The sequence below is a fragment of the Seriola aureovittata genome, chromosome 12, assembly GCF_021018895.1.
Source record: "Seriola aureovittata isolate HTS-2021-v1 ecotype China chromosome 12, ASM2101889v1, whole genome shotgun sequence".
NCBI lineage: Eukaryota > Metazoa > Chordata > Actinopteri > Carangiformes > Carangidae > Seriola > Seriola aureovittata.
The window spans coordinates 26,268,814-26,282,659 of record NC_079375.1 but is presented as its reverse complement, the minus strand read 5'-3'; the positions used below and the strand labels follow the sequence as shown (position 1 = coordinate 26,282,659).

Below are 13,846 nucleotides of genomic sequence, written 5' to 3'. Positions count from 1 at the left end.
AAATGAAATGAAATATTTTTAAATATTGTAAAATTTCTAAGAATTAACATAAACAAAAAGTAATAAAAATACAAATAATTGTACTCACACTTAATACATATTATCGTAATAATAAATAAATAAAAATTATCGCTTAAATGATATATATATATATATATATATATATATATATACACACACATGAAAATGTCAAGAATTGTTTTAAATATTAAAATTGTAATTATTTCAAAATGTAAACACTAAAGAAAAATTTTTAATTCTTTAAAAAAATTCAAATGAAATATTACATAATAATAAATAAAAAAAATTTAAATAAATATTAGCACAGTGTAAAAAGTATCAAGGAGAAAAAGCTCCTCTCACGTACACAAGTACAGCAATGGAGTAAATGTGCTGTTACTGTTCACGTGTGCTAACATGACCTAACCTGCCCGGTGACCTCTGACCCCTGCAAAGTTTCTACCTGGAATGCCGTAACCGTTCGGCCACAGAGGAGAGAGAGAGCGAGAGAGCAAAGAACAAGCAGAGATACAAAGTACAACTCACAAAATAAAAGTCCGGTTTATTGTCAAACAACAAACTTCGCACATACATCAAAACAGGCCGTCATAAAACAAAAAGTCGCTGACAAAAACAAAATAAAAGGAAAAAGAAAAGAGGCTCTTTTCTTTGGCCTTACCCTCCCATACAAACAAACTAGTTATGGTACAGCTAAAGTACATACATTAAATTTACTGGAATGCTCTGAGTTCAACGGCTTAAGAGGTTGTCTTTCATGTTTGTTTTTTTAGCTTTTTTTAAACATGTTTTTTCTAGTATCTGTTGAGATATCGTAACATGGTCAACCAAGTAAAATCTTTCGTTAAAGAAGCACCGATTTGGTCTGACGAGATCGCTGCCGAGAGAGAAACTGACCCCCCTCCTAACAATATGTACAAAAATATAAAATGTAAATAAAAATACAAACAAATTCTCCTTTTGTGTTGTTGTTGTTGTTGTTGTTGCTGAAGAGAAGCCTGATTTCTGCGTCGATGTGGCGGCGGGTTCCTCTAGAAAAATTTGTTTTGCAGTTTCGAGGGGAGATCGAGTGAGTGGACGTGGTGGATGTTTGTTGAACTCTACTTGCTAATGACCATGTTGGATTTTTTTTTTTATTATTATTTTTTCCTTTAAATCAGTCCTCCAGCCCCCCCACCTGTGACTTTTAAAAACAGCCAGAGGTGAAGAATCAGGAAGTGGTTCAGCAGGATGGCGCGGGGGGAAAACGCATCAATCATCGTCGTCGGTTTTCTGCTTCTTGGTTTCGACGTCGTCCTGAAAGAAGAAGAAGACGGGGGTGAGTTAGTCAGCTGACGAGCTCGCGTTCTGATTGGTCGGACTGAAGGTGTCGGCGCCGCGCCTCACCTCGTCGTCATCCTCGTCGTCCTCTGCTGCCCGTTTTGTGCCGCCCTCGATTTCGTCGTCATCTTCCTCCTCGTCTTCTTCGTCGCCTGCGGGACGAAGGACGAGCAGTGAGGTTTTTTTTGTTGGTTTGTGGAGACGACGCCACATGAAAACAAACTTTAAAAAACAAACGCTCTACCTTCTCCATCGTCTTCCTCGTCCTCCTCATCCACTTCCTCGTCCTCCTCGTCGTCTACGTCGGGCTCGCCGTTCTCCTCGTTCTCCTGGGAACCACAAAGTGAACTGGGTTGTAAAAAAGCTGCGCTGGTAAAAACTCAAATGTTTTCACGTTATGAGGAAGTTGAGTTCGTGCCAGGAGGAACACCAGAGCGCTGTAGGGGGAGGAGTCGAGGAGATGGAGGTTACCTTTCCGTTGGTGGCAGCATCTTTGCCGTTCTCCTTCTCCTCCACCAGCTTCTTCTCTTTCAGGTCCTGATGGAAACAAAAACAAACATTAAAAACAACAATAAAAAAATAAACGCTCCATGTTTCACGTTAAAGCTCCTGCTGCTGCTACCTGCCCTTCTACCTAATGGCCTAGTTAGATGACTCCCAGTGCATGCTGGGAGCTGCACATTTTTCAGCCCTCTCCCTGTCAGAATGAAGTCTTCCTATTTAAACACCATATTGGTCTCTGCAGATCCCCCCCCCCCCCCCCCGCCTCCTCCATCCCCTCTAATGTGTTGTAATCTGATACTTTGATGTGGCCCCCGGGGCACTCTGGGTATTGTAGTCTTCCGCGGGCTGCCGTTCTCGCCATATGTCACGAGACACGCCCGGGAGAGGCACTGCAATACCCAGGATGCACCGCTCCGTTTAAAATAACACAGGAGGGCGCAGGAGCAATTGGGGGGGGGGTGAGGAGGAGGGGAGGGGGTGATGGAGGAGGAGGAGGCGAGCGCGACGCACGCTGCTGCTGCTGGCCGCGCGTTGTAACGGAGGGAAGGACAATAGAAGACGACACATGGCAGGCGAGAGAAGCGGCACGGAAAGCGGAAAAAAATGAGGCAGCGCGGCGGGAGCGGAGCCGCAAACACACCGTCACATCACAAACACCTCCGGGGCTTTTTCTCTCCTCCTCCCCGCGCAGACCGGAAAACCGGCCGCCGAGCCTATTAATAGCGCTCGGTTTCCTCGTTTTGTCGACATCGTCCGTTCACACACAGGCGCGCGCACACGAGCACACGCACACACTGTTATTGATTAATTGCTTTACATAATCTTATTGCTTTAAAACCCCATTAAGCTGTGTTGGAGCAGCAGCGGCGGCTCCTCGCGCTCTCTCACCGCCTGTGCGTAAAAAGGCGCTTGTGCGTAAAAATGCTCCACAACTATAAATAGTGGCTGAACCGTCACCCCCCGGATTATCAGCTCCTGCACCGGGCCCCAACTTCTCCCTCTCCTCCTCCTCCATATGTTCATTTGTTATAATCACTCATAATTATTCAGCTCCGCGGCCCAACGCTGCTGCTGCTCTTATTATCTACAGGCTGGATCCTATTCTCCCCTACTGCTGTTGCTGAGACCCCCCCCCCCCTCCTCCTCCCCTCCTCCTCCCCGCGGGGGCTATTAAAGTTTTACCCAATATGATCCAAAGTCCAACTGGATGGAAATTAACATTTAGAGAAGCAGAAGGATCCGACAGATAGAAGGAGAAAAACCCAAAACGGTGACGGATCACAAAGAAGAGAGAGGGGGAAAACCAGCACCGTCACATCACACCTCCACAGCCCGGCCACACACACACGCACGCGCGCACACAGACACACACACACACACACACACAGAGAAGTGGGCTGCATTACAAAAAAAAAAGAAAGAAAGAAAAAGAAAACTTTCCCTCGAGACACAAACGCGCCCTGCAACATGCTCCAGAAAGACTGAAGAAAAAGCGGAAGCCGCGGCTCAGTGTGTGTCACAGACTCTCCGGTAAACGGAGGCTGAATAAGCGCAACCCGTTCAAGCAGCAGCAGCAGCGGCACCGACCGTCCTTCCTGAGTCGGTAAACAAACCGGGTCGGACGGTTCAGGCCTTTTAAAACCCGGAACCACAAACAAATAACAATGAAAAAAGAAAAGATGCTGGAAGCGGAGCCGCGAAAGTTGACATTGGTGTGAATTACGCACCGCCTGCCTCTCTGCCGCTCCGTCCTCCATTCAAACGGACCAACTTCTCACTACAAGCCCCAGCTGGAGCCTCAAAATCCCGTTTACTCCGCTGCTCAGCTCCAGCAGCTCGTTACCGCTCTGTTAATACAGCAGCAGCGGCTCCTCTCACACCGGACGCGGGATTTGCCTTCGAGTTCATTCGCGTGGAGCCGAAGGTGTGCGAATAAATAAAATGTGAGAATAGGCGCGTCAAAGAGCGGCGGGTACTGAGCCCGAAAACCCGCTCGGTGCGCGCTGGAGCGGCTCGTGCTGGTTCGTGTTTCGGTTCGAACTCTGTGCGAGTGTTTCCGCGAGGAGAACCGAGCCGCTTGTATAAACAAAGAACCCGCGCAGACTGTTACTCTCCGGACAATGAGACGCGGCGCTGGAATCGCAGCCTCTTTCCATGATGCGGTGCTGAGACCCCCCGCTTTATTCTACTGATATTTTCCATCAGAGTTTAGAGAAAAAGACGTAAACACCGGCTCTTCCCGTCCTCACCCCCCCTCCAGAGGGTCCCACAGTCCGACTTCGTCGAGTCCGAATGAGCGCGAAGCGACGACGGAAGGGTTTTTTAAAAAAATCTAGGTTACTGCCTGGAAAAGCTTTATTCTGCTGAGGGGCTCCGGGAGAAACGGCCCCCGGTGGGTGAAGGTGTGAGGCGGCTTACCTTGGCAGAGATATCCGAGCCGGAGTCAACTTGTGTGTCTGCCATTGTTTTAGTTCAATAAAATAAAGGACGGCTGAAATGAAAGGTTGAATAAAGTAAATCCCTCTCCTCGCTTTGCGGATCAATCAGTATTATGTTGTGCCAGTGGCCAATGCTGCTCACGGCCGAGCCTTTAATATAGGCTGCTGGGCGGAGTTAAGAGGAGGTCGGCGGCCGCTGATTGGCTCCCGGCTCCACAGAGGTGTTCTCTTCGCGCGTTGGAGTGGAACAATGGATAGAATTTCTAAACCCGGACGCCACGCCCCCTCCTGTCCGCCGCTGCAACTGTCCTTTCTCCGCTAAAACAATAATCCGACCCGGTTAAACCCGAAGAAACCGACCCGGTGTTCAACCTTCGCGCCTTTTCTCCGCCGGGAAACGCAGAAAATTTGAGTTTACACCGAACCACGCATTGAATATATCGAACAGGCATCGCTTCGTTTGACGTAGTGTCACATTTTGATTGATTGATGTTCATCTGGTCGAGTCAAGCGGCGACTACGGTCCGTTTCTCCCGCCCACCGACGCGACCAGGGAGCAGGCAGAGTCTTTAGGGGGAGAGAAAGACAGGAAGAGGAGTAGGGGGGGGGCAAGGAGGTAAAATGTCGACGGCACGAACAGTGTTAGTGGATTAAAGCTTCTTGTAGCGTTACTGTCTCCCCCTTTCTCCCGCCACATGAACACTATCAATCAGATGAAAGGCAGGAGTGTGAATGTGGAGCACCGCCGCCATGTCTCATCATAACCCTTGATCGTCCACTGCTCTGCTCTGCTCGCCCCGCCCCTCTGCTCCCCCCCCCCCCCCCCCCGGCGTCCATGTTTGAAACTCCCTCACTCATCTCTATGTGCGCACTTGACACTCTGAGTCTTTTTTTTTTTTTTTTTTACATAACAGCCCCGTAAATGTGTGCGCCAAGGTCGATGCACAAATAAACACACAATCGTACGTGGAACAAAAACAAGAGAAATCACTGGTGCTGTGTGACTGTGTTCAGGCTCGGTCAGTGAGCGGGTGCAGTTCAGTGCTGGTGGCCTCATTTCCTCCGTCTCCATTGTTAGAACCCACAGAGAAAATGTCCCGCCGTGGAGGAGGGAGGAAGAAAGCAGTGCGACATAACAGACATGCGATGAGAAGTGCGAGAAAATAATTGTAATGTGCTCATGAACTGACGCGCATTCTTATGAAACACAAGGGCAAACACGTATTTTCCTTACCGAGTTTTGTACACATGGCTTTTACAAGCTGAGCATGAGGAGGACAAAGCGGCAAAAAAGCGGCCGCCATTGCTCGCTCGGGATGGGGGGATGGGAGCAGAGTGTGGTCCGGTAATGGGCAGCCCACATTCACATTCTACTCCGATGACGCACTCGGCCGCGGAGCACGGCTCTGATTGGTCTGCTAAGTGGAATAAACACGGCTTTGGCGCACGGCGAGCGCTGATTGGCTGCCGCGGACGTCCGTCTGTTCAAACTGGTGCTCTGTCAGGTGCGCGGTAAACCGCGGGTCTGGATCTCGGATCTGGACCGATTCGGAGCATTTAGTGTATAGAGTTTCACTTCAGTCTCTCAGGTATATTTGCTGCCCGGGAAAGGCGCTTTTTGCCGCCATGATCTCTGAGAGCCACGTTCATTATGTGTAATTGTTTGGAAAAGCCGAGGTCTTCATGTTTCATTAGTTGTGTTACTGTTTTATAAAATATTTAACCAGGAATCAGGAGCCGTGATCCTTCAGAACCAAACTCTGTTTCCCAGCTGCATCTCACCACGTTTTGATCCTGTAACACTGGAAAATGAACGAAATCAAACATATTTTTATGCAGATTAAAACTAAATGTGGTGCTACTGTCGTGATAGAAATGCAAATGGTGTCATAAATTTTTATTTATTTTATTTATTTATTTTTTTTAAATCAGTGCCACCTGACCCCCCTTGTATCGGTCAGTGTTAGTTAAATAGCTTGTCTGCAGGAATGTAATAAAAATCTTAACCTGCATCCACTGACTTGTTCTACAGACACTTTGAGGACGACTTCCTGCGGCCGGTTGTTTTCTACTTTAGTCTATCACTTAAGGTTTCATTTCTCCTTAGCTGAGGGAGTTACTTAGGGGTGTTGCACAGAATCTCTTAAAAGGTTTCCTTTGTTAAGGAAAAAAAGTTAAGTGATTTACAGCAGTGAAAGATTTTACAGCGGCAAAGTTCTACTGTTTCCATGGAGACCGTTTGTTTGAAGGCATTAGCTTGTGATACCTGTTGTGTACACGTTGTGGAGCTGGCAATATTAAAGGAGTGTGTAATGTGTTGGGTTCTTCACTTTTCTTGGGACGTGTTCATTTTCTTCATTTATCACCATAAACTCACCGATCCACAGCTCAGACAGAGTCAGAGGGGCCTTTCATTTTTTCTTACTTTGGTCTCTAAGGTCTTTTGTGCAACGGCTTAACTGACTTTAAGTGATTCCTAAAGTATAAGACCAAGATAAGGAGAAAAACTTAAATATTTAATTGAACATATTAAGGAAACCTTAAGAAGAAGACTTAAGGTGTTTAGTGCAACTGTTTTTGACACCTTAATTTACAATTTAAGGAAATTCTTAACTAAAGTGTTGAAATCTACTGTTTTTATTATAAGGAAACCTTAACTCATACTTTAAGGAAAGTCTTAACTTAAAGTTTTTGTGCAACTGGCCTCTGGATATAAATTTTGGGCTCTGATTGGGAGGTGATACTCAACGCAAGTTCAAAAAGATCAAACAGAAAAATGAAGAGTCACAATGACACAGTGCAGCCAACCAAACAACTACAACACAGTACACAAACCACCAGCAGCAACCTGGACTCCTTCACCTGACAAACAGCAAATACAAACGCCACAGCAGATCCAGATTTGGCCATTTTTCATGTACAGTAAGTGACATGTTGTGGGCTGTAGAGCACAGTGGAAACACAGGGAAGGAAAATTTAACAAAGTTCAATTCTAGGTAGCGAGACAAATCTGTCATCCCTATATGGGCCAGCGCCGGCCACCAACGTTGGATTACCAGCTGGTCAGAGCAGTCAGGGGGCCCCACACCCAGAGGGGCCCCCCTAAAGCCCCAGGTTCACTGTGTGTCAATTGGTTGAACATAATTTGATTAACTGCAGATTTGTTCAGGAATCTGCACCATTGAAGTCCAATATCGACTAAGACAGACACTTAATCTGGTGGCCCTGTCCTGTAGAGGGGCCCTGTGTCAGAACATAGCTTTAAGACCGCAGTTATTTTAGTTACAGTTGGGGTCAAAAAACAAATCATACACTGGGGCCCCCGCAACAGATTAATCTGGCCATGCTGGGCGGCGTTTGGCCCGTCACTACCACAACACAGCTGAGTGTGCCGACGTTCAGCCGGCCCCCAAACAGAGCTCTGTCAACACTGTTATTTACTTCATAGTATCAGGCTATACCTGAAGCACCTGTATGTTATGACCCCAGCAGTGACTCATGTACAGACTGACCACACAGGACCAGGACCAGGACCAGGACCAGGACCAGGACCAGGACTAGGACCAGGACGACATATCTAGTGCAGAAGAAAATAAATATAAAGATAAAATAAAAACAAGACACTGCGGGTACTGCAGGTCAGATGGCTTCAAATATAAATAGAGAAATAAAATAATTAACAATAAAATCAAACATTTACAATAAAAATGTGAAGAAACATTATATAAAAATATAAATATATACATATATAATATTTTAAGGTTATTAAACAAAATTGTCGCAACAATTATGAAATAAAGAATCAAAGCTCAGATATCTGAGAGGACATAGTTTGAATGATTAGACAGTGGTGATAATGTGATATTTGGAAAAGACAAGAGAATATGTGTTAAAGGTTTTAGTGCACATAAGTGTAACTGTAATTTATTGACTTAAAGAGTCAGAGTCAGAGAGGAGGCTCTGAGCCTCTCTTCTGATTGGCTGACTGTTTTCTGAGTGATCCAATAAAAATAAAGCAGATTTCAGGTAAAAACACTCAGAGAAACCAAATCCTGCAAGGTTTGGATGGTGGGTCCAGGTGGGCGGGGCTTGGTGACTGCTTTGTTGTGACATCACAAAGTTGCAGAAGTCCTGACGGCTGGTTTTAAGGCTCAGTTTCTGAATACAGGCTGTGTGCATTTCTCTGTGGACTGAGGCTTTGATATTTTCACAGTATTAATATAGAAGCTAGAGCTGATCTATAATCACACTACACATGGACACAGACCTTTACACTGGAGGAGCTTTAAAGCCTTTTATGTTCAATGTGAAACACTTGTGCTATACGAACCGACTTTCCTGTCTTTCCTTAAATCAAGGATAAATATTTAAGTAACATTATATTTGTTTAAGCCAGAACGAAACTATGACTAAGAAGAAACAACCCACAGTACATCCGAGTAAAAAACATAAATAAAATCTCTTCTCCAGCTTCTGTTTGTCACTTAAACCCCTTAAACCACCTCAGCTCAGTTTAAAGTTCAGTGTTTAAATTGGAGTTTAAACATCAGGAGCTGTAGAGCTGACACTAATCTCGGTTTAGAGTAAATCCAGGCTGGTGTAACTCGCTCTGAATGGATGTTGCTCAAACAAGAAAAGACACATTTTAAACTCTGCGTTGTTTCTGGTTTCCTCTGCTCTGTTGCTCTGACTTCAGTGGAAGGAAAACCAGGAAGAGAGCGATCAATCAGAAAGAGGTGAAGCAGCAGATGAATGCTCTCTGGTCTCGGACTGAGCTGCATGTGTTACACCGTGCGTCAGTCATCCAGCGACATGTTTGAACCTGTCGCAGCGACGCAGTGAAGTGGACGGCAGGGAAATTTAAAATCTGACACTTGTGTTGATGTAAAGAAACATTGAGTTTTAGACAGAACATGGAGGGTTTCATCTGACACTGGCAACGGTGGTACGAGTTATTTACACACACCTATTCTAAAACTCAGGTACATACATGCTTCTTTTGGATTCATTTAAAGGTTTAATAAATCTGCTTAGTTTTTGCTCGGGGTCTTATAACCCTCAAATGACAAATCCAGACTTTCACTGTGGACCAATTTGACCTAATCCAGTTTGATTTAAAGGAGCTATTTGTAAGTTTCGCCATTGCTACATCGCCAGCGTTAGTATTAGCAGCTGATTAGTTAACAGTCTTGCCAAAAGCTTTGACCGTCATTGCATTTAAAAGACAAGAGGTTATAATATGTCCTCTGAGCAGCACTACTCCTTCAGGGCAGCCTGGATGCTACATCGACTCGGTATCTGAAGAAGATAAGAAACGCTGACTGGGCTGGAGCTAGCCAGTTAGCATGCTAACATCAGTAGAAGAAAAGAAGTGATAGAAAGAGAAGCAAAACAAGAGGGCAGCTTTCAACCACCTCGGACAGCTGATGTTGCGTAAAGGAATAAAGTTTGATGCTGAACTCGTAACGTATCTTCTCGACTGGTCAGCTGCTAATGCTAATGTGAGCTATGTAGCAATAGCAAAGCTTACAAACAGCTCCTTTAATCCTGGACAGAGATACGTGTGGACATCCTCATCAGGACCAACAGCTCTCCCTGACAGCAAAATCTGATCAGTGAACGCATCACAATACAATTAAAATCTAATAAAAGCAGAACGTCCTGTCAGTTCTGATAAAACCATCAATATATACACATATCATTAATCAACTACACGGTTACACTGCCTTTTTGGTCTCCATGCCCTTAGTGTTGCCTTTGATGATGATGATGATGATGATGATGATGATGATGATGATGATGATGATGATGATACTGCAGAGCTCATAAAATCAGTTCATAAAAGCTCTGGTGTTCTTAATGGAAACAGATGGATGCATAAAAAGTGCGAAGCACATGGTCGACCTGCACAAAGAGAAGACGACACGTGACTCAAATAAGCAGTTTCATCAGAACCAGTCACTTAAGGCACATGTCACAGATCTGAGGTAAAGTATTAGGATTCAGGTGTATTTGTCTTGGCAGGTGAGTTTGATTGGTGTAGAACAGGTAGGAGCAGCAGGTTCAGCAAAGATGGAAATATGTGATCAAATATTTCTGCTGGAAGAAATCAAATCATTTGGACCAATAAATAAATAAGTAAATGAGGTCCCATGGTGATGATGGGTCATAAGGCTGAGCTCACAGGTGTTTTACAGACTGAAATCCAACAGAAGAGATGACTGATAGAGTTATTCCAGTGCTTTTAATAAGGCAAACAAAAGTCAGCTTTGACCTGCCCTGTGTATTTAAAGCTCCATGTTTCTTCTTCTGTGTTTTATTTGAAGTGTTGATCTATAAGAAGATATAAAAACCATCTCAGTGTAGTTTTACATCTCCTCTCTCAGGCTTCTCTCTGCAGCTCTAGTAACAACAGGTCTGTGAGCCAATCAGAAGAGAGGAGGCTCTGAGCCTCTCTTCTGATTGGCTGACTGTTTTCTGACTCATCCAATAAAAATATAGAAGATTTCAGGTAAAAACACTCAGAGAAACCAAATCCTGCAAGGTTTGGATGGTGGGTCCAGGTGGGCGGGGCTTGGTGACTGCTTTGTTGTGACATCACAAAGTTCCAGAAGTCCTGACGGCTGGTTTTAAGGCTCAGTTTCAGAATACAGGCTGTGTGCATTTCTCTGTGGACTGAGGCTTTGATACTTTCACAGTATTAATATAGAAGCTAGAGCTGATCTATAATCTATAATCACACTACACATGGACACAGACCTTTACACTGGAGGAGCTTTAAAAAGTGAAATGAATGGTTCTGGGTTTGAAGTCTGGACTAGATACTGTCAGATGTAAGTAAAGGCACTTTCTCTTTCAAAGACAGACGGTAGAGAGCTGACAGGAAATGTGGGAAGAGAGTTTGGGGGTGGAAGGGACATACAACATTGGTCCCCGGCTGGGAACTGAATCTGGGACATTGTTAACCACAAGGCCGCCGTGACGATTTCCTTACAGAGGTGGTTTGGTGCACGAGGGGGCACCGTCATGTTGAAACAGGAAAGAGATAAAGTGTTGACACAAAGCTGGGAGAACAATGTTTGAAACATCATTGTATGATGAGGAGCCCGAAGCAGCTGCAGAAACAGCTGTCCACATACTTTTGGCTACACAGTGTTTGCATCTGCAGGAGGAGAGAAGAGTATTTCTTCACTTTCTGAAAAATCACATAATGCATCTCTACCATGACAGGGATACAAAACAGCAACCGTGTGTGTGTGTGTGTGTGTGTGTGTGTGTGTGTGTGTAAGCTGCGTTATCTGGCACAAGAGGAAGTGCAGCGGGCTCGTCTCACCATCACTTCCTCTGGTGTCTCTCAGTAAAGCAACGTCACGGCAACAGGTTCAGCTCGGTGTAGATCAGCTCTGCAGCGAGCCCCTCCCCCTTTTCATGCCTCCGCTGTCACGCGTCATCGAACCAACGTCCGCACTGGTTATTATGGTGACCAGTGATAAAGGCTTTAGATACAGTAGGGAATGTCTGAAACCTCCAATAACTGATCAATATCTACAGCGAACTGATCATATTTCATATTTAACAAGTCCTTAATGTGGAAAACATTAAGAGCATCGTAAAATAAAACAAACTACTTGACATAGGTGTTGTAAACCTGCGTTCCGTGTGTGTCCGCTGGGCGTGGCATCCGGGCTTCTTCCCGCCTTTCCACCTGATCAGCTGCTCCTGATCAGCTGCTCCTGATCAGCAGGACTCTGCAGTGAATAAAGAGCTGATCCTCACTCTTCTCCGGTTTGTCCATCTTCATACAGGAACAAGATTATATCCATTGATATCCATCCAATGTCTGACTGTGAGACAGAGCGGGAACGTGTTTCCTTAGAAGTTGGAATATTTTTTTAAGTCACTTTCAGACTGAATTTTGCTTCGTTGTTATTTAATTATTAAAAACAACTTGTCATTGTTGCTGAATTCACTGCAAATGAACGTGACTCGATTCGAGCCTCAGATCGTCTCTCCATCGTAGTCTGTAGCTTCCCTCGGCCATTAACAACAAACAAACCAAATTCTGAAGCTCTGTGGTTGGCTGTTTCTTGCTGAAATGCATCTTGGGAGTCGTAGTTGACTTTGATTTGAATTTCTTCAAATTTGGCACAAACATTCACTTGGACTCAATGATGAGCTGATTAGATTTTGGTGGCTAAAGATCAAAGATGAAAGGTTATGACAAAATTTCACACAAATGGTTGATGTTTTATATGACTCTGGATAAACAGGGATGTGTCCTGTGGTGGAGGGATACAACCACGAGGAGGAGGCTCTAGTTATAAAAGAACTATACATTTTCTAACACAGTTGTTTACCTCATCAGGTTATCAACTCATCATTTCTGCTCCGCAGAACTGGTGGGGGTCAACAGGCCCCAAACAGGAAGTTGTTGCCCAGGGGCCCCTCAGTTCATGATCACGGAGTCACATGTGAAACCGTCACTTCCTCCATTCATTTTTGTTTTTGTTTTATTTACACTGATGAAGGTTGTTTGTTTTTCTGCATCTTCAACAACCAACAGTCAATGACAGCCTTCCTCTCTGTTGTCTTCCTCCGCAGGGGTCACATGACTCTGCCATCCTGGTCGCTCGCCCACAGCTTGATTTCACTGTCGATCTACCGTCTCTCTCTCCTTCATCTGTTCTGACTTCCTCTCTCTCTCTCTCTCTCTCTCTCTCTCTCTATTGATTGGTCTGGCAAGGACAGAATGTCTGATGTATGACGTTACATGGAGGAGAGAGATCACTGATTATCACCTCGAGGTGTCATACGAGGATCCTTTTGTGCCAAATACATTGTGATGCTTCATCATCATTCAGTCTTTAAAACTCACATGAGCTGCTTCTAGCTGCATTTACCTTCCTCTTTTTTATTTTATTTTATTTTTTCGTTTTATTTTATTTTTATTTTTCATTTTATTTTAGGTTATTTTATTTTATCTTATATCATGTATTATTTTCAAAATTTTTATCTAATTTCATTTAATTTTATGTTCTTTTAAGTTATTTTATTTAACCTATTTTTCTTCATTTAAATTAATTTTGTTATTTTATTTTATTTTATGTTGTATTAATTTATTTGATTTCATTTAATCAAATTTTATGTCATTAAAAAAATTTTTTTTTAATTTTAATTTTATTTAATTTTTTATTTTAGTTTATTGTTTTTTTATTGTTTTTTTTAATTATTTTTTTAAATTGTGTTTTATTTCATATTGTTTCGTTATATTTAATTTCATTAATTTATTTTTTTATTATATTTTATTTTTCATTTTATTTTATTGTTGTTTTTTTATTTAATTTCAATTATTTTTTATTATATTAAATTTTTTTAATTTTATTTTATGGTTTATTTTTTTCTTTATTTCATTATTTCATTTTATTTTATTTGTTATTTGTATTTATTTATTTAGTTTTTTTCATATTATTCCCCGTCTCTCTGTCTCCCCCTGTGTTTTCTATCATCTCTCTGCTGTCGTCATAGAGACAGAAAATGCAAACAGATAATCACTTTTATTTTTTAAA

At 43.4% G+C, this 13,846-nt stretch overlaps 1 protein-coding gene across 2 annotated transcripts; it reads right to left on the bottom strand.

Moving 5' to 3' along the window:
- Positions 1 to 536: 536 nt before the first annotated feature.
- Positions 537 to 4,639, bottom strand: LOC130178953 (prothymosin alpha-B-like). Of its 2 annotated transcripts, none has more exons than XM_056391611.1 (5): positions 4,261 to 4,639; positions 1,810 to 1,875; positions 1,583 to 1,667; positions 1,405 to 1,490; positions 537 to 1,314 (listed from the first exon to the last, which is right to left on the bottom strand). In XM_056391611.1, exons 1-5 carry the CDS (start codon positions 4,303 to 4,305, stop codon positions 1,270 to 1,272), a joined length of 327 nt encoding a protein of 108 aa, XP_056247586.1. In that variant the 5' UTR covers positions 4,306 to 4,639; the 3' UTR covers positions 537 to 1,269. The 2 variants fall into 2 exon arrangements, with proteins under 2 accessions (XP_056247586.1, XP_056247588.1); XM_056391613.1 differs by lacking the exon at positions 4,261 to 4,639 and adding an exon at positions 3,570 to 3,614.
- Positions 4,640 to 13,846: the final 9,207 nt, after the last annotated feature.

What these genes read in the sequence shown, in the direction of transcription:
- LOC130178953 (XM_056391611.1), bottom strand. Translation starts at nt 4,305, where the DNA reads ATGGCAGACACACAAGTTGACTCCGGCTCGGATATCTCTGCCAAG. An exon ending in GCTCGGATATCTCTGCCAAG is followed by an intron (nt 1,876 to 4,260) that starts GTAAGCCGCCTC and finishes TGTTTCCATCAG; the next exon opens with GACCTGAAAGAGAAGAAGCT. An exon ending in ACGACGAGGATGACGACGAG is followed by an intron (nt 1,315 to 1,404) that starts GTGAGGCGCGGC and finishes TTCTTCTTTCAG; the next exon opens with GACGACGTCGAAACCAAGAA.